This window comes from Trichogramma pretiosum, unplaced genomic scaffold (assembly GCF_000599845.2).
Source record: "Trichogramma pretiosum strain Unisexual culture from Peru unplaced genomic scaffold, Tpre_2.0 scaffold55, whole genome shotgun sequence".
Taxonomy (NCBI): Eukaryota; Metazoa; Arthropoda; class Insecta; order Hymenoptera; family Trichogrammatidae; genus Trichogramma; species Trichogramma pretiosum.
The window spans coordinates 226,257-245,599 of record NW_019641617.1 but is presented as its reverse complement, the minus strand read 5'-3'; the positions used below and the strand labels follow the sequence as shown (position 1 = coordinate 245,599).

The window sequence follows — 19,343 nt, the reverse complement described above, 5'->3', positions numbered from 1 at the left end:
CTCGAGCCAAGTGGGTGTGTTCTCGAATCGGCGCGCAACAGGCGCCCCTATACATGGCCTGCATCGGCCGCAGCATCAGCACGATCGCGCGTGGACAGCAGCAGCAGCAGCAGCAGCAGCAGCAGCAACGGTGGAAGCAGCAGCTCCGCTCGGAAAAGTGGGCTGGCTGGGAGCATGCGCGACGCGGCTCTGGGCACATTAGCGCGTGTGTCTCTCCCTTATCATCGTGCCTCTCGTGCACGTATAGAGAGGGTGGATGTATAGGTAGTGGGCGCGCGCTGGTGACACGCGAGCGAAGCAGCAAAAAGTGCCGCGCGTAACTTTGCACATCATCGTCGGCGAGCGTTGCGGCAACAACAGCAGCAGGAGCAGTTGGAGCAGCAGCCTCGTCACCACCGAAGGGCCGCCCCGCAAAGCTCGCTCGCTCGGCTCGCCCGCGATCCTAGTCTCCCCCTTTTACGTTATTCTCTCTATTTTCCCTTTTTATTTATTTTCCTCCGAAAAATTCATACTATGATCGGAAGAGCGAGAAAGGGAACGCGAGCCGAGGAAGAGTGAGCGCAGAAGTGCGGTGGCTGCTGGCGTCGAGAGTCGCGAGGCGCACAACGGGACTCGGAGACATGAGCGATCACTACCACTGGCCCGAGACTACTGTGGGATCGGTGCGGATGAGCTGGACAATCGGCCGCGCAGTCGGCGACGAGCTTGCATCGGCCAACATCGCCCAACCGGCAGTCGCCAAGCAGCTGGACCTTGATCTAGGCATCGGCAGCCGTCCGCTCGTGGCCAGCTTCCTCGAGCAGTAGTCGACCTGTAAGTCTTTTTTCTTCTTCTTCTTTTCTTCGATCTTATATGCACGTGAGTTGTAAATGTTAATATTCTACTGCGGGACGTGCCCGCGACAGCCGTCGAACGATATTATATATTATCCGCATGAAATGATTACATAATATTTACGACCGCGTGCTGTATAGTTAAATTGTATTAGTCGAAGATGTACTGCGAGTGAGGCGTAGGCGCATAATATATATACACGTATAAGAGCTTATTGTCATATTTAAGCTACTTAAAATCATCGACTGAAGAAAGAAAGAGATGGAGAGATAGTCAGAGCTGGAGGGAGAAATGGCAAAGGCAAGTCGGAGCTCGTCGTCACTTTGTAGCGCCGAGCGAGCCCCTATCAAAGTTATTATATGCGCGAGTCGATATACCGCAGCAGCCAAGATATCACCGCTAGTCTTTGGGCGCGCGTGGGAAAGCTCGCGAACATGTGTCAAACGCAGCGTATCAAGCTCGGGAGCAGCAGCAGCAGCAGCAGAGGAAAAGCTGGAGCGGGTTGTGACAATGGATTACGTGGCGTATCGCATTATGCACGCCCGCGCGAACTTCTAATATCCTAGCAATTACACATGGTAATGCGTTTAGGCGTAAGAGAATCGAGACTCGTCCTCGGCACAAAGCGACGCTGCTCATTTCCTCGCGCGTCACCAGCACCAACGGCAGCGGCAGCAGCTATTGTGCGTCTCTCGCTGGCCTTCCTCTTGGCGCGTCCAACTTATAATACGTCGTCGCGTACGACGACGCGTGTATAATGCAAAGCGAGCTGGGACACCGCTCGAGCTCTCACCGAGTGAAATTCTTCGATGCGACGTCGAAATTTCGAAAGCTCCGCCGGGGCGCATCGCAAGCTCCGGTTCTTCGGGTAAAGCGAGGGTGAGGCGCAATTGCGAGCCGGCGGTAATTAAAAGGAGCTCTCCTCGACTTGCGCGCTCGTTCACGCGCCTGGGCTCCTCTGCGCGCGGAAGTATCTTTCGATTTTAATAGAGCGAGGCGATCGGTAATCGAGTTACGAAGCAATCTGCATAAGCCCCACGGACTGCTTCTCGCTACTTCACACACACATACCACTCGAGAGCATCACTTTGACTGCTGTACACGTCGTCGTCGTCGTCATCGTCCTCGGCCCCGTCGAAGGCAACAGCAGCAGCAGTAGTAGTAGCAGCCTTTGGGCGCTTAATGTAGTGCTGCTGCCTCGGCGTATGCGTTTAATAATAGCCCCTGCGTGCCGCGACCCCCCGAGCCTCCGGTCTATATACTCGCACAGCTGCCAACGAAGCTGGCCTCAGTCGGCACTCGTAATTCCATTAAAGGTCCATATAACCAGCTGCACTCCTGTCGTGTAGTAGCCTGCGCTGTCCTTTCCCTTCGTTGTCCCCCCGACTACCGCCGCATTGCTATATATACTTACTCATCGCAGTTATTTAATCGCGCGTCCAATCATTTTTTACTCGCTCGGCATTTTCATACGGAATTTCGTCACTGAATACCTTGTGTAATGGTAAAAACACCAGGGGCCAATCAGGTGAGGGGATGTATCGAGACTTTGCTCGGCAATTGAATTTATCGCGTATGTAAAAAGCCCCGCGCCTCGCGTAGGGCATCGAAACGATATCTCGTAAAAGTCTGCAAGCTCCCTAGTAGTCTCCATGTTGTATATGTATATATTACAATCATGTTAGGATGCGGAAGAATAAAAAGCTTCATTGGATGAGCTGCTGCTGTATCTACGAGCTGATTGAAATAAACTACCGAAGGAGGCCTGGCGAAAGGTAGCCGTATGCATAATACGCACGAATCATGTTGAATTCAATTTTACACACAGGCAAGAGGCAGAGAGGGAGAGACAGATAAAACGGATTTTTTTTTCGTCGGTACTTCGATAAGGGTTGCTGCCTTTGGCGCAGGTTTATCGAAATGGGATGGATATCGCAGTCTTGGAAATAAAGGGGGGCTTACATTTTGACTGCTCGATGTATGCGCGTGCAAGGCATAATACGGAAGCTAGCCAACGAATCTAGACGCGAGGCATTGTTTCGACGCGGCAGCATCGACGGCGCGAGCTTAAAACGATTACCGAGCCTATTTTCCGAGCGTTATAATTTTGAAAATTTGCCCGACGACGATACAGCTACTGCCTGTATACATGCTGTACGGGTGCGCACCGCGACACTTTGATAATAGCATGACACTGGCTCGGAGGAGCTATATACGTTGTAGCGAGTGTTGGAACGCGCGTATGCTGTACGGGTTAGCTATCTCGTATCAAAGTGGCAATCTCTCGCCTGCATCGGGTGCGCGATGTGACGCGCGACGCACGTGTATGTATGTATGCGTAGGTCTGCACGATATGGAGCGTTTACTTCGCTAGCCAATGCAATTTTACCAGCTCCCATGACTAATTCGTTTAGCGCCGTAATGTCGCGAGAGAGAAAGAGAGCCAGCGACGTAAAGCGGAGCTTTTGCCTTTCAATTAACGTGCGTAGTTGCAAGCTCTGCGTGTGTGTGTATACGAGAGCAGCTCACTTTGATTTCCACTCTGTCGCCAAGCACCTACGACCTTTTCCCTCTCTGTAGTGGCCGTGGAAATTTTTGGGAAAGCTCCGGAAAAAATATCTTTGATTTTATTTGCTCCAAATATTGTCTCTGCTGAAACGTGTCGATACGCGGATTCGAATCGTCTCTCGACAAAGCTGGATGCGCTCGCAGCTACGTTAGTCGTAGCCGCGTATATGTATATAACAACTTGTTGAGGCCAGAAGCAACAGTTTGCTCGTTCTCGCGGTGCTGTACGCAAGCTGCTGCTGCAGCCAGGCTCGCAAGCGAGTTGGAGTACTCGCGGAGCGTGTAACTCGCTAATTTGCGCTCGCTCTACGATTTTTTCGGCGCGCTCGCAAAGTAGAGCCGAGGAAAAAAAAAGTTCGCAGCGACGGCTATATACGGCAGAAACGAAGCGCGACGAGACGAGGCGCGGCCGGGCCGAGTATCGATAAAACTGGTATACAACTCTAGGTGCTGTACATCGAGGCGGCAGCTTTCGCTACTCAATTGAATCGCTCTCTCGCTCTCTCGCTCGTGCTATCAAAAGCTAGACTATCTCGGCTCATCTAATTGTCGATCTTGTCGTTGTAACAAAGTGATTCGAAGTTTAACGTCGAGTGTACGTGTTTCACGAGTCCTCTCGAAACTCTCTCTCTCTCTCTCTCTCTCTCTTTCGTTGCCGAGCGTCGGCAGATCTGATTAGAGCTCATTCAAGACTTTGGCTATTGAGCGTCACTAATTGCCTTTTAAAGACTGGCGCGCGAGCGGGATATATAGAGCTAGACTGCTAGACCCCCGCAGCCCCAGAAGAGACGAGGAAGCGAGGCGCTCACCTAAAGAGCAACTTACTTACCTTACTTCCTTCCGAGCTCGCGTCAACTTGTCCCGCGCCTTGTCCCATATTGGCGCTCCTCGCTCCTCTCTCTCTCTCTCTCTCCCTAGCTCTGCCTCCCTTTAATTCAATAGTTATTTCGCGCACGTTCCGTGTTATATAACGTACTATCCTCCTATATACATCGTCGGACGTATCGCTTCAAGTACGCTCGTGCGAATCATCATTAGCCGCATCGACCGTTATTATTATTATTAACATTATTCAATGCGATACGCGGACGACGCTGCGGTTGTTTGGCGCAATTGCAAATTTGATCGAGTGCGCGTACGGCTATCATTTACAGACGCACGGAGCAGATAACGCGGGGCGCTGGCTACGGCCTCGAGTGGCGGCGGCGGCGGCGACGAATAGATTGACGCGTTAACGCCTGCGCTGCGGGGCAGGTACACATCAGTCCGCGTTGAGTTTGATTAAGTGGATATGTATACTCGAGTGGGGCTGGGTCATACGCACGCACATGCGATTTCGCCGATTCATCGCGAGTCCGAGGCGTTGGGGCGACTCATTAGAGAGGCTCGATCTGCGCCCCCCGCCGGGCCACTGGACCAGCGCAGTCGTATACACCCTTAATAGAAAAGTCGTGTATTAAATTTTCGCCCGCCCGAGAGCCTCTCGTCGCTGCTGGCGAATGCCGTGATTTTTTGCGCTCCTCGATTATGGCTGCTGCGAAAAAAGCTGCGGAGAGTAGAGAGAGAGAAAGATCGTTGGATTGATTTCTCATCGGGCGGCGCGGCTGCGGACAATAGGCTTGCGGCGGGCGACGTGGCCACCGAGCGCCTCTGTTTGTTGTGCCTTAATGGCTCTCATGATATAAAGCTCCCGCGCGAGTAAACAAGCCGTGACTCGACGACGGTCATTCTTAATTCGTAATTACACAGAGCTTTTTTCCCTCCTTGCCGCAGCAGCGTTAGCGCCAACGTCACCGCAGCGGCGGCAGTAGCTCTTCACGGCTCGCCCAAAGAATTTCAACGAAATAAAAGAGAGAAATAAACGCGAGAGATCGAAGCAAAAAAAAAAAAGGATAAAAAAGAGGAAAACGGTTGAAAAGCGCTTGGGGTAGTAGTAGTAGTAGTAGCAGTAGTGGTAGTAGATAAAGAATGGAGCTCTGGCTTTCAACTGGAATATAATGCTCGCTATATATACCCACGTAACTCTCGCATACGTAGCGGCACGAGCTGCGAGCTAGAGACTAAGTGAAGCTCGGAAGATGGAGGCCGCCGCCGTCGCTGCCGTGGAGCTCGTCGAGAGAGTGAGAGCAAGAGAGAGAAAGACAGGCCGCGTGAAGGAAGCTCTTAGGAAATGCTGATTGCCTTCCGCGACCCTCCGAGCCCTAGTAGCAGTAGCAGTAGTAGTAGTCGCTTCTTACGTACATATAGCAGCGAAAGCATATCTGCTAGTTGCTCGTGTACAGTTCTTACTTCCACCCCACCCCCTCTATCTCTCCTTCCAGCTCCGCCACCCCCCGTGCCCGTCTCTGGGGATCTATACCGATTTTCTTGCGTCATTTGCTTCGATTTTCTTTTCCCTCCTTAGCAGCTAGCTGCTGCTGCTGCTGCGTACGTATACTCGACGACGGCAGCTGCCTATGAAGGATGCACATTTTATATGGAACGGCCTAAGAGCTAGTGAAACGATGGATTTTAATTGTACGTACGTATAGATTCGCCTCTTCCTCCTCCTCCTATTCTTTTTTCTCTCCATTTTTTCCCTCACTCGTACTGCAACGAAATTAATTTGTCATTCTAATAGTCTTGGCGTGTAATTCGTACAAAGCTCTACCGCTCTAATACGCGATAATTAAATTCTGATAAAATGATTATTGCGCGTCGCCATGAAAGTCACGTATAATATGAGAGAGCGAGAGGGAAAAGTTGGCTGAAAGCTCGAGCATGATACAGCTCGCAGCAGCAGCAGCGCGTGGCCTATGATATTAATGCATTCCTGCCGGCCCCGCGAGCTTTTCTTTATTTTTCCTTTCTGACGCCAGCGTCACTGCTGCTCACTCGATGAAAGTGTCTTTTGTAGCGCTTTAATTGCGATCTTGAAATACGTTAATGTAGCAGCTATATAATGTGTGTGCGGCGTGACAATATGCTCTTTATTATGTATATAACAGCTGCGAATGCAATAATAGTCACGTACATTTTTCCTTATTTTTGTGTCGCAGGTTGATCGTAAACTCGCAGGCTGGGCAGAGGATAACGGCAGTCGGAGAGGATGTCTGGAGGCCAATGGACCAGTTGGCTGCAGCGATGTCGCGAGTCACGCAGCTTGGTGCTCGTGATCGTCGCGATAGCTCTGCTGCTCGACAATATGCTGCTCACCACCGTAGGTAAGGATCGCGCAGCCGTGCACAATTTCCGCGTTATTTCTTTGACAGGCTCGCGCCAGCTTCCCGTGTACATTCAAGCTCGTGCACCATAATAAATAGACCACGAGGTCCGGCCGAACAAAAGCGCAATTATACGCACTTTTATTCTCGCAAGCTCGAGCCGTTTCGAGGTGCAAAAGGGTCGCAGCAACGACCGAAGAGAGAGAAAGAAGGATGTTAATTTGCGATACATTTTAACTTGGCTCTCAAAAGCTTCTCTCGGGGTTAATTAAAAACTTTTTCACTCGAAACCTTTAGCTCTTGTCTTCCTGCTGCGAAGCTCGCTTCTCGATAACTCGCGCAAGCTCTCGGCCGAAGTGGCCTTTGCGCCGCTTAACCCGACGGCGGGACATTTTATTATTTTCGGCGACTGCTGTGGCCTGCTGATAAAACAGTTTTCACCGGCTCGAGGCGCCTAAGCAGGTGTAAATAATGTATAGCCAATCTCGGCTGTTCCCTTCTTCTTGTTCGTTTTTTTACAGGACGTTGGAGCTTCTCGCCCGTAGTCCTGTCTACGCTTTGCTCGTGTTCTTTTTTACTCTTCTCACTCCGTCTCTCTCTCTCTCTCCTTCAGTGTTGGCAGTTCACGCTCGCCGAAGCACAAAGACAAGCTGCACAATCCTAATACGCGCTGCGAAATTCCTCGCCCTTGTCGGCTGCGGAAAAAGCTTCTTGTTCGTCTGGCAGCTGCTTCTTTATATAATTTTTAAGTAAAAGAAATGCGTATACGTGTTGGTAGAGAATGCAGGAGCACTAATGCAGCTTAATAAAAAAATGCACGACTCGAGGGTTGACGGTTTTGATTCTTTGATTCTTCGGTTACGGGAGAACGTTTAAAGGGCCTCACACTCGAGTTGGTGAGGTTTGAAAAGGCTAATCATTTTTTTTCATCCGCGTACTTGTCGCTCGAGATTATCAAATCAAACCGCCGCAAATGATACACGCTTTCGCAGGTATAGTACTTTCAGACGGCTCACGAGCTGGCGAAAATCAAATCCTCGAGCAAAGTCGAGTCGTAGCATATACAATAGGGGATGAAATTGGCAATCATATTAAGGGAAATAATACGCAGTGAACGTATAATACTGCTACATACGACGACGACGACGACGACGACTGCACTCGTATCTTTCGTTTCGCTCTCCTCTCCTTCGATCTCTTTTCGTTAGGGTAAAAGACTGACGGAAGGTAAGAGCGCAACATAAGGGGAGACGAAAACTCACCGCACGCAGGCAAGAAGAAAAAAAATGACGGTCGCAGGAGGAGGATGTATCCAAAGGATTTGTTCCAGATTAGAGGGGAAAATTCTCTTATCGCTAGGAAACAATGTCCCTCGAGATTTCCTGTATCAATTATAGCGCGCGCGCGTAAATTCATGCTTGATACGCAGCAGGTACGGATCCGCCTATATGCGTACACAATATTTCTCTGAGAAAAAAAATAAGTAAAATAAGATGAAAGCTCGTCGCGCACGAGTAATATTTTCTTCGTCATTACTTGTTTTTCTCTCTTCGCTCCGGCAATCAAGCTGATGCGCCAAGAGCTAAGTAATTATACAGCCTATCAATGCCCGGTCAAATGAAAGGATGAAAAAGCGATGCGATCTCGGCACGCAGCTTGTAGTAGTAGTAGTAGTAGTAGTAGTATAGCACACAAGAAGAAGAATAAACAGCCACATCCGAAGTAATTATTTGCGAAAATAAAAGCGGCTATGGTATAGTCGATGCTGGTGGTGGTGTACGGGGGCGTTTAAGCGCGCGCGAGCCCCGAGACCGACGAGATGTCGACAGATGCCAAAGCGTCGAGGAGGAGGAGGGGTCGGCAGGACGCGGGGGTAAAAACCAGGAAAGCCACTTCTAGTTCCTTCTTTCCCCCGGACGAGTACTCGCGACGGAAATAATCGCGCACGTAGCCTCTTACGCGCGTTTTCCCGCGGCTTTTAAGCTTTTTTTTCTCTCTCTTACCTTTCCCACATAAGCTATATACATCGTGTATATATAGAAATAAGCACTGCTTGCGTGGCGGGGGTGCGCGCACACACACGCACGTACACACATATAGCTGCTGGTGCTGCAGTCGAGTGGCTATAGGTGTGGATGTTTAATTCAAGAGGAGACCGACACGAAACTTATGGCCTGCCGTATGTCACGCCAGTAAATATAGCCCCGGCAATCCAGATAAGTGGTCATGCATTTATGGAGGTGTTGAGTCATTCTTATATGTATATACACGGGTCCCCCACGCACTTAAGCTCGCTCCACCGCGCGCCATTATACGCATAGAAAAAAACATCGAATCTCCAAATGTTATACGCCTCTGATTCGACGCCTTGGACTATGATAATATACATGCATTACGTATACAGTACAGGCGTATAAACACGCGTACGGCTGGTGTATACAGTTTGAGCATAATAACAATGGTATGCGTGTATACGCTTGGCGAGCCAACTGCTGACTTTCTTATCAGAGAAGTATCGATATTTTTGCGATAAATCATTTTCTGCTCCGAAAAAAATACAATAACGAACGTCGTCGTGCTTTCGGGTTACGGTAGGGGGGATTTTTTGCAGCAAAAAACAAAAGAATGTTTGGAGGAGCTGGGATTTGAACCCAGGACTTTCAGCATGCGAAGCAGACACTCTACCACTGAGTTACACCCCCTGATATCAATTGTGCTAAATTTTGCCATGATACACTGACTGAAACCGCTTAAACGTCGCTCTTTCGAGTTGACCGTAAAAACGTGTTTCGTCCACTTTTTCATTCGCAGTTCCAATCATCCCGGAATTCCTTTACGACATGAAACATCCAAACGCGACATTGAACAATTTCATGGAAGGCGCAAAACATACAACAACTACGGTCGCGCCTACATCACCAACGTGCAGCTGCCCGCAACAAGGCCACAGCAATCATTCGGCCCTGGAATTCATACAATCGGCAACGGCCGCTTCCATCGGTAATCTAATTAATGTATCATAAGTAACAAAAAATTACGGAGCTTAATTGAAAAAAATACCAAAAACAGAGGCAACAACTGTAAATCAAACGGCATTGGAGCTGGTCGAGAGAAAAGAGCGTCACAAGGAATTGGTCGAAGAGACCGTGGCAGTCGGTATCATGTTTGCTTCCAAGGCGGTGGTTCAATTGTTGGCCAATCCCATCGTAGGACCTCTGACACACAAGTAATTAATAAAATGCTAAAACAAAAACTCCACTTAGTATTTTAAAAAAGAGAGTAGAAATGATATAACGTCGCATTGAATTTTTCCCGTTGCAGAATCGGTTATAGCATACCCATGTTCGCCGGATTCATCATAATGTTCATATCGACGGTGATCTTCGCCTTCGGTCGCAGTTACGGGATTCTGTTTCTAGCCCGAGCCTTGCAGGGCATCGGTTCATCCTGCTCGAGCGTTTCTGGTAATTGTCTCGACATTGCAATAGCCGGGGAAAAAAAAGTAGCTTTGCTTCTCTAACTAATACTGTTATTGTTGAATGCACGACGATTCGCAGGAATGGGAATGTTGGCCGAACGATATCAGGACGACAAGGAGAGAGGAAACGCCATGGGCATAGCCCTCGGTGGCTTGGCTCTGGGTGTGCTCATAGGACCTCCGTTCGGAGGCATCATGTACGAGTACGTGGGAAAATCCGCACCGTTCCTCGTTTTGTCGGCTCTCGCGCTTGGAGACGGATGTGCGTATGGCAATAGCAATAATATGCCGCGGTATACATTGAAGTAATTTTTTTTCTTTCCTTTGAACGCAGTACTGCAACTTCTGATGCTGCAACCGTCGGTCATATACACGGAAGCCGAGCCACCTTCGTTAAAATCGCTCGTCACTGATCCCTACATCATTTTGGCCGCAGGTGAGTAAAAGTCGATCGTAGCCTAGCGCAATGACAAGGATATTTGAGAGCGTTTGGCGTTTCGTTCGATGCGTCGCAGGTGCAATAACGTTCGCCAACATGGGCATCGCCATGCTCGAGCCCAGCCTTCCAATTTGGATGATGGACACCATGGGAGCAAGTAGAGTGCAGCAGGGAGCGACATTTTTACCGGCCAGTATTAGCTATCTCATCGGTACGAATCTTTTTGGCCCACTGGGACATCGTATGGGCCGGTAAGAGATCGAGCTCTTTTTATTTTCCTATTTTTTGAAAATAATAACGATTACATTTCAGATGGTTGGCTGCACTCATAGGTTTATTTGTCATTGGTTTTTGTTTGATGTGTGTAAGTACTTCATCCGGATGAGTTTATGAGCAGTCGAGTCTTATAAATTTAAAACTAAATACGAAACTGATCGTTATGATCGATTGTAGATACCGTTGGCGACGAGAATCGATCACCTGATCGTACCAAACGCTGGTCTGGGCTTCGCCATCGGCATGGTGGACAGCTCGATGATGCCCGAGTTGGGCTACCTCGTAGACATTCGGCACACCGCAGTTTATGGAAGCGTCTACGCCATCGGCGACGTCGCTTTCTGTCTTGGTTTCGCTATTGGTGAGCTGTACAATTTTTTTTTTTTTTTTTTTTTTTTTTTTTTAAAGAACGAACATCTTCATTTCTGTTATTGCTGATTTTTTCCGTCACAGGTCCTGCACTGAGTGGCACATTGGTTAATTCCATCGGCTTCGAGTGGATGCTCTTCGGCATAGCCATTCTGAATTTCATTTACGCACCCTGCATGTATTTCCTGAAAGCCCCGCCGACCAAGGAAGAAAAGAAGGTACGTACTGATATTTATTTCAAAGTAGAAGATTTCTTAAAAGTTATACTTGCAAACCTTTTTAAAGACTTTGATTGTTGGGGAAAAGTCTTCGGTGCGCTACGTCACCTACGAGAACGAAGAGGAGGATCAGTAAAAGTACAAAACTTGTTTCCTATTTTAGATTGATTTTTTTTATTCTTAATACAGCAATCGATCTCAAAGATTCTAATTTTCCTGTCGACTAACATTTATTACTGTCTAATTACTAATTAAATATTTATTACTAATATTTATAACGATCAATTGACGATTACTGTTTCTTATGCATTAAAAATTAACACCACACTTTTTTGTGTTCAAACGGTTATTACTTGAAAAACTATTTATTCATATATATTTTTATAAAACAATCCAATAGCACTATGTATTATAAGTTTATAATGCACTCGAAAGTATAGTTTTATTTTCCGGCACATATTGAGTAAATTTCCTTTGGAGTTATTGCACAGATTAATTTTTAACTTAAAAAATTAACATCTGTAAAAATTTCTTTTTTTTTCATTCGTAGATTAGGTATATTGACATTTTCTTCAAAGTAGAATTTATAGATTTTAGTTATTTTATCTTGTTCAAATTTTGATACTAGAAAATAATCCATCAACTGAATCATACGCTCAGTACAAATAATTTCCCAATCACGACACTTACAAAATATTTGAAAAAAAAATTAAACATAGTCCAGTTGATTGAGAAAAGGTTGACCGGTGGCTAACTATGACGAAAAAAACATGTAAGAAAAAATATAAGGAAAGGAAGGGAACGAGTATCCGACGATTCTAACGATTTTATCAAAGGAATACCATAAATTTTTTTTCCAAACGTATGAAAAAACTTGAAAGCCGCCCGATTCGGATTTCCTGAATGGCTGCAGGAAAACCATGCGAAAATGCGATCGGGAAAGCATGAAGGAGCTTTCAATATTCGATTTAAATTTGAAAAAATTCGACGAAAAATGTTGTTCTAAGGTATTTCCTAATTTAACGCTTACCTGACGACGGAACAAACACTACTTTGAAACGTCCGATCGCATTTGGTAGGCGAAATTGAGTGTTGATCGATATTCCATGTACTATTTCCTAGTCTATCTCGGTGTTCTAGTAGTTGAATTTTGATCTTTAAAGTACATAGATATATAAGAAGATTTTTCGCCGAAAAGCGAGCGGACGTTTTCAATAGCGATATGATAACGACGAAAAGTGACGAGAAAATAACATATTTAAGATTAACATATTATACTGCGCGGATCTGGCGCTGTGCAACGGACGTGAGGTGATCATGAGAAAACTTAAAATGAGAGGATTTGCAGCGGGAACCTCTGGCCTCTATTCGAGTCTTTTTCTTTTACCAAAAATCGTAGTATGTTATAAAAAAAAATATAAAAAATGCCTCACAAGTAGCATTCGTAGAAGCAATACATATTATTAGAAATAAGATACAAGTATATATATTACTACAATATATACAAAATATATAACATATGATAATCATATTAGAGTAAGTAATGAAAAAATTTTAAAAAGTACTTAAAAAAATAAGCATTGAATGTTTGCAGTAGTTAAAAAAATCTGTCTTGTATTTATAGTGAGTTATAAAAATGATATAGAGATCCTAAGTTATTGCAGCACTCGTTAGTATATTAAATATAAAACATAAAATTTTAGTGAATCTATGGTAACTAGTAGTGACACACGTATAATGGTAAAATATTCGATATTCGGCTAAATATATTACAATATTTATGCATATTACATGTGAAGCTTCATTTCGTTGTAAACACTGCAACGTGAGACAAAAAAAAATAAAAAGCAATTCAAGTCATCGAAGCAATAATTCGATTTTATTATTTCTATTCTCATAGATGAAATTGAATAAAATAAAATTTATTAACGGCTACAGCATCCCACTGCAAAATTCATGAAACAAATAGGGGCGTTTTCGAGCGAACCTACTCCCGGAACGATAAGTGAGTCAATTCGATCACCACAAATTCGTTGCACAATCCAGATCCGACTACATGAAACTAAGCTGAAGCTTAAAGATTATAAAAACTCTTGTTGAACATGAATCAAATATATATTGATTGTCTAAAGAAGACACGGAATGAAATTTGAAAGAAAAACTGTGACTAGTAATTGAAACTACTTCGTTCATCTTACTTATTTTTAGTTCATTGTAATTACTCCAAATTTTTTCATACTAATTGTTAATTTTTCAAAGTGTAAGTGTAAATTGAAAGAGCTTGTAAACGAACTTATATAATATATAAAAATATTCATATGGGAAATATGAAAGCGAATTGCAGGTGCAATCAAAATCAGATGCAATATTATTATACATTACACGAGAAAATTTTTTTAATATATTATTAACAATTCTCATGGAAGTCGACGTGCAACGAAAACGTTTGCCGATTCATATAATATGTGAATTGCTTGTAAGTGTGATTCTAGTTTTTGGAAATTTGTTTCGGATAGATGATATATTTATTTCGTCGAAGTAGAATAATTAAGAAATTATTGCGTGTATGTGTGACTCAAATAATACGACATAAAATTAAATTAAATTGTAGCTTCATTTCTAAATATTATTACAATTGATGCGTGTAAAATATATAAAATCATAATTTTACCTACCTTTGCATGATCATAATGGATTAAATCGAGCATCTCTGGAACCTCTAACGAATTCAAATGCTATATATATAACAAGTATCTTGTATTTATTGATATATATATATGTAAAAAAAGTATATTAACAATATGATATATAAATAATTCCCTTTTTTTCATACTTTAAATTTTTCTTTGAATTAACTTGAAAATTGTGCATAGTCGTTTTTAAAACTTTGAAGAGAATTATTAATTACTCGACGAGGGCTGCTATTGTGAACAGACAATAAGCAAAGATTTGCAGGAATCTCCGGTTACTCGAACAAAATGTTTAACTTACAAATCAATGAAACAGCTTCTCTATTCTAACTAAGAAAAAAAATTAAGTGATTGTGTATATTAAAAATCATTGAGAATTTTTAGAAAAAATTCGTAATATTTTTCAGTGATTAGACATGTGTATCCTAAAAATTAAATCTTATTGGAACTTTTGAAATCTTGGATCTGCAACCCGATTATTTATAGAGTGCCGGTGAATTGGAGCAGTATAAGATTCCGAAATTACATAATCAGTTACAACGAAAAAAATATATATTACAGTATCAATATGGTTAAATATTATTGGTAAATGAGTTTAAAAATGAAACTCGATAGTAATTATTGCATTATGTAAAAAGAAAAATTATATTACTGAATAATAAATAAAAAATATTGCATTTAACTATCAGCTGGTGTATGGGTCCGACAAAACAAAGCAGTAATTAAAAACTCTAATGGGAAACTGTGGAAGGAGTTTCGCTCTATCGAATATAATGGCGTATACATAGTCTATAATATACAATAATAATATTAAATTAAATTAATTTCTTCCAAAACAATATCTTTCAAAGCGACACGATATTTCCGATTATGTATTGATTATTTTGTATTTTCGCCATCGAAATTGTATTTCATATATTTTTAAAGTAATCGAAAGTGCAGCTTTTATTTCAAATGTAACAGTACTCATAAAGAAACGAATCTCAAAACAATTCATTTTTTAATTTTTATTAAAATATGTAATAAATATCCACAGGCTAATTTAATAAGCAATTAAAAACCAATGTTGATATAAATTGATGTATGTATACGAAAAAAGTTCTGTAAAACAATAAATCAAATTATAAAAATAACATTTTGTGTTCTTGATTTTTCAGAAATACTAATGGATAAAAATTGAACTTTGACACACTCTGAGATATTTTATTCGATTCATGTTGTTACTTATAAGGTTTCAGTCAACTTCAGTACATATTTATAAAACCCAGTAAATTAAGAATTATAATTTAGGTTTCAATCGATGTTCATAAATAGTTTCATTTTGGAATATCATAACAATCCTTTTTTTACAATTGAATCGATATTTTATTTGTTTCAAGAGATTATAATATTCATCAGTTATTTAACCTTTCTTTTAGTAATTACTTTATTCATAAGGCTCTTGTTATATTTACGATTGTTTTTTTTTCTAATGACTTCAAGGTCGTTCAAACAAGCTTCGTACAATGATTATTCAACTTTTTTATTTACACTTAAGGAAACTTTTTTTTTATAAAAGTTTTCGTAATATCTTTTATTCATTAGTTTCAACCTATATACGTAATAAAATTCATCAATAATTTTAATTAAATAGTAACACTTTTGTTAAATTTTACTTTTTATTTTACAAATATTCAGAAAGACACCTTACTAAAAACTATAATATATCAAATCATTTGCTACCACTCTTGAAATGATTACGGGAAATAGCGCCAAAAAAGTAATCAAAGAAAATAAAATGATCTTACATTAATTAAGTTAGCAACTATTATGTAAGCATCTCGGTTATTTACATACGAAACTGTAAATGATACACAAAGTCAACTTATATAATAAAGTATTTATTTAGAGCTATAACATAATTATTTTCTGATAATCAATATATAAAACAGCTACTCCTTCAAACTCCATTAATACACTAATGACTATCTAATTTATTTGTTTATGTATTAATTAATTAATATTTATTACAAAGAATAATTGATTTTTTAAATAATTCATCAATCATTAAATTGAATATCGTTTGAGCAAGTACTGTAACTACGATATATTCAAACTTTTTTCGCTGTTAATATCATCATATGAACTGCGATTTTTCAAAAGATTATAAAAGCAGCCTGGTAGTTTTATTATTTTTTCATCTTAACATTTACCATTTTTTTCTTCGAAATCATGCCTTTACAAGGTATTCGATTTTATACTTTTAATAGGACTCATTAATTTTAAATAATTTATAATTATTTATGTACAAACATGCGTCCGTTTGAAAGGCATGTAGTTTACTTTAAACTGTATATCGACTGTTCGAAACATAATACCTTAAAAATATTGAATTTATTCGAATTTCTTTAATAAATTTAATAAAAATAAAAATGTTGAACCCCAAAACTTAGACAAAAAATTATTTTTACACTAAAAAATCGAAATAAAAACCAGTGCAATGCGATTTAAAATTAACTACGAAATCTTGATCATTAACAATTGTTTCACAATTAAATTCGCATTACCATTATCTCTGATTGCTGAGTATAAAATAAATGGGAATTCCGAATGTAATATATAAAATTTCTCCTTTTACTATCACAGCACACTAGAAGTAAATGAGCCTGGCATCTTCAGGATTTTGATCCACAGGGCAGTAAGGGCATTTAAGCCTAGAAACAAATTGGTTCCTTAAAAAGTGTTTTCGCAATCAGCTAATTTATGGCAAACTCTTTCTGAATTACTTACTTGTTGGCATTTGTGAGCTTATTCAGAGCATCTCTTGAGATTACATGACCACAAACCAGTTTCATAGGTGGATTATTTTCAGTACTTTGTTGTCTTAAAATTGGACATGCAAACACTGAATGATAACGGCCTTGTTTCCCCAGATCAATTTCAATCTAAAATATAAATAAAAATGTAACAACATTCATTATAACTTAAATGTACACTGTGCATAGGGAAAATCTTACAGGAAGTTCATCTTTGCCACTCCAAATTCCAGAAACTTGACGCTGTTGCATAACTTGTTTAATGTTTAATAAAGCAGGAAGTGCTGTGATTCCAGCATTTATACTGCAACAAAATAATCATGTTATAATCATATTTTTCATTGAAAAAATTTGAAATGTTTATCAAGTCTAACCAAACAGATAATGGACTATCAACACTTAATCCTAAAAGTGTACAAGCTTCTTTAGTAAAAACATCATGAATATCAAGCCATAACATTGGATCTAATAAATGGCTATAAGGAGATGATTGAATTCCATTTGGTAAATACAACAAAGTTCCCATGAGGGATTGCACTTCTTTTTCATGTCGATTAACAAATTGTGTCAAATGTTTGCGAGCATAAGTGATTGCTTCGCTTTGTTTGCTTGGTCCTTCTTGAACTAATCTAATAAATTGAAGTCTATGTAGTTTAAATTCCAACGAAGAGTTCTGAAAAAAATAGGTGGTTAAAATTTTATAGCTAGTGTGAAAGAAAATTTGAATAAATTTTTACTTGTGCAATTAAAGCATCTCTATGCCTAGTTGCCCATTCCAAAGCAGGATCAAGATTTTTTTGTTTCAAGCAATCCAGAATATAATTTAGTTCAGTAAAAGGTTCTTTCCTTCCCTCATCAGTTTTAATACCGGCTTCCTGCAGTCATAAGTTAAAATATTTATAAAAGTCCATTATTATAGATTGCAATAATAAGGATCAGTAATTACAGCTGCCAATTCATCAGCAATGTCTAACATTCCTTGACGATAAAAATGTTGACAAATGACTTGATTAAGAAGGTGTGTTTTTTCTGCACCAGCAAATACATCTTCTCTGCTAGTACTAGCAAAATCAGCAATGAAATTTCTGTCAATCGCTTTACCAACTTTAGATACTGTACTATGCAATTCCCTGTGATCTGTCGCTAATCTAGCTACAGTATCTCTAGCCTTGGTCATCGCTTGTTTTAAGACTTGTACCTGTTCTGGTGTTAGCTGCTGATCTTCTGGAGCTGTGTATAAAACATTCTCTACTTTAGTTTTTTTTATATGGTATGAAAATTAAAATTAGTTTGCATCATTTTGTTTGGTAAGTTGTGTAATGCGTTCTTTCTGTTTATCGACTTTCTCAAATTTAAATACTCATAATGATAGTACATTACAATAGAAGGATTAAAAATAGCATTACGAGTTAGAGGTATATTATCATCGTGTTTTATCTAGTTTCTCGAATCTCGAGTTAAACGTAACGTAGAAAACAAAGCAAAGTGACGTTCAATGAATTCGCAACAAAAAGAATAAAATATAGAGTTAATCAATGATTAGTTGTAATTGTGAAGCAGAACAGTTGGAAAATGCACAGATTGGGAAAGCATAATTGGGAGACTGACCTTCCTCGATCTCTTTGCTGAGGGACTCGATGTGATTAATGATGTCCCGTATCGTAGTGTCCGCATGGTCGTTGATAGCCCCGAACTTGGTGAGGACCTTGTCGACCTCGCGCTCCACGGCATTGCAAGCCTCCATGATTCCAATTAACTTGGCCACTATTGCGGCTGAGACAACAACAACAACACAGTAATATTGTCGAAAAAGTTTATTATCATCGTCGCGCACAACGAGCTGCAGGCCAGTTTTATCCGCAACTCAGCGCCGAGATTATCGCGTACGCGGATGCTCGCTGCATTTAACAATACGTATGTGCAGCACACGACCGTCGTATGTATGTATACGTACGTATTTGCGCTTGGCAATGTGTCTGTATTATGTATATAATAGCAGCAAGTGCCCCGTTTGCCTTGTTTGTGTGTTTGGCAACTTGGGACGTGCAGCTGGCAGTTCGCAGCCAGCAGTCAGCAGCCAACAACTCGAGAGTCTCGTTCGCGAAACGCAATCCCCGAATCTGTGCGAATAAGCTGAGCTGACCGCTGCGGCAGCGGTGGAGGAGCTGCTGCCTTAGGCGACCAACTTTTTCGCGTCACTATACTTCGATGCGTATGACGTCAGCAGTGTTGCCATATTTACTAATTATGAATGAACATTTTCACGAAATAATTCACCATTGATTCTTATGGCGATTATTTTAAATCGACTTGTTTATATTTTTAATATTTAATTCGTTACGGGTCAGGAGGGAGTGGCATGAATATTTATTTCAATCTTTCGGTAGATTTAAAAAGATTTTTATTGTCTTATGAAACAAATGCATAGCAAAAATCAAATATTTTTTACTCCTTTTATAGCTTTAATTTATTG

The 19,343-nt window shown here is 41.3% G+C and overlaps 2 protein-coding genes and 1 non-coding gene across 4 annotated transcripts; 1 reads left to right on the top strand and 2 right to left on the bottom strand.

The window, feature by feature from the left end:
* The first annotated feature begins 611 nt into the window (after nt 1-611).
* LOC106651361 (synaptic vesicular amine transporter) lies at nt 612-12,908 on the top strand. The gene is made up of 12 exons (XM_014369812.2): nt 612-813; nt 6,441-6,605; nt 9,417-9,605; nt 9,675-9,831; nt 9,927-10,069; nt 10,163-10,345; nt 10,418-10,519; nt 10,599-10,773; nt 10,835-10,886; nt 10,976-11,159; nt 11,252-11,385; nt 11,453-12,908. Exons 2-12 carry the CDS (start codon nt 6,491-6,493, stop codon nt 11,519-11,521), a joined length of 1,503 nt encoding a protein of 500 aa, XP_014225298.1. The 5' UTR covers nt 612-813; nt 6,441-6,490; the 3' UTR covers nt 11,522-12,908.
* Trnaa-cgc lies at nt 9,236-9,307 on the bottom strand. The gene has a single exon. It is a non-coding gene; the product is annotated as a tRNA-Ala (tRNA).
* A 2,343-nt stretch (nt 12,909-15,251) lies between the features above and the next one.
* On the bottom strand, nt 15,252-18,954 carry LOC106651686 (protein RMD5 homolog A). 2 transcript variants are annotated; one of them, XM_014370313.2, is made up of 7 exons: nt 18,479-18,954; nt 17,817-18,100; nt 17,608-17,745; nt 17,245-17,543; nt 17,072-17,174; nt 16,845-16,999; nt 15,252-16,786 (listed from the first exon to the last, which is right to left on the bottom strand). In XM_014370313.2, exons 1-7 carry the CDS (start codon nt 18,612-18,614, stop codon nt 16,705-16,707), a joined length of 1,197 nt encoding a protein of 398 aa, XP_014225799.1. In that variant the 5' UTR covers nt 18,615-18,954; the 3' UTR covers nt 15,252-16,704. The 2 variants fall into 2 exon arrangements, with proteins under 2 accessions (XP_014225799.1, XP_014225800.1); XM_014370314.2 differs by having other exon boundaries at nt 15,252-16,768.
* Between the last annotated feature and the right edge of the window lie 389 nt (nt 18,955-19,343).

What these genes read in the sequence shown, in the direction of transcription:
- LOC106651686 (XM_014370313.2), bottom strand. Translation starts at nt 18,614, where the DNA reads ATGGAGGCTTGCAATGCCGTGGAGCGCGAGGTCGACAAGGTCCTCACC. An exon ending in GATAGTCCATTATCTGTTTG is followed by an intron (nt 17,175 to 17,244) that starts GTTAGACTTGAT and finishes ATTTTGTTGCAG; the next exon opens with TATAAATGCTGGAATCACAG. An exon ending in AAGCTCACAAATGCCAACAA is followed by an intron (nt 16,787 to 16,844) that starts GTAAGTAATTCA and finishes ACACTTTTTAAG; the next exon opens with GAACCAATTTGTTTCTAGGC.
- LOC106651361 (XM_014369812.2), top strand. Translation starts at nt 6,491, where the DNA reads ATGTCTGGAGGCCAATGGACCAGTTGGCTGCAGCGATGTCGCGAGTCA. An exon ending in GTAGGACCTCTGACACACAA is followed by an intron (nt 9,832 to 9,926) that starts GTAATTAATAAA and finishes TTCCCGTTGCAG; the next exon opens with AATCGGTTATAGCATACCCA. An exon ending in CTGGGACATCGTATGGGCCG is followed by an intron (nt 10,774 to 10,834) that starts GTAAGAGATCGA and finishes ATTACATTTCAG; the next exon opens with ATGGTTGGCTGCACTCATAG.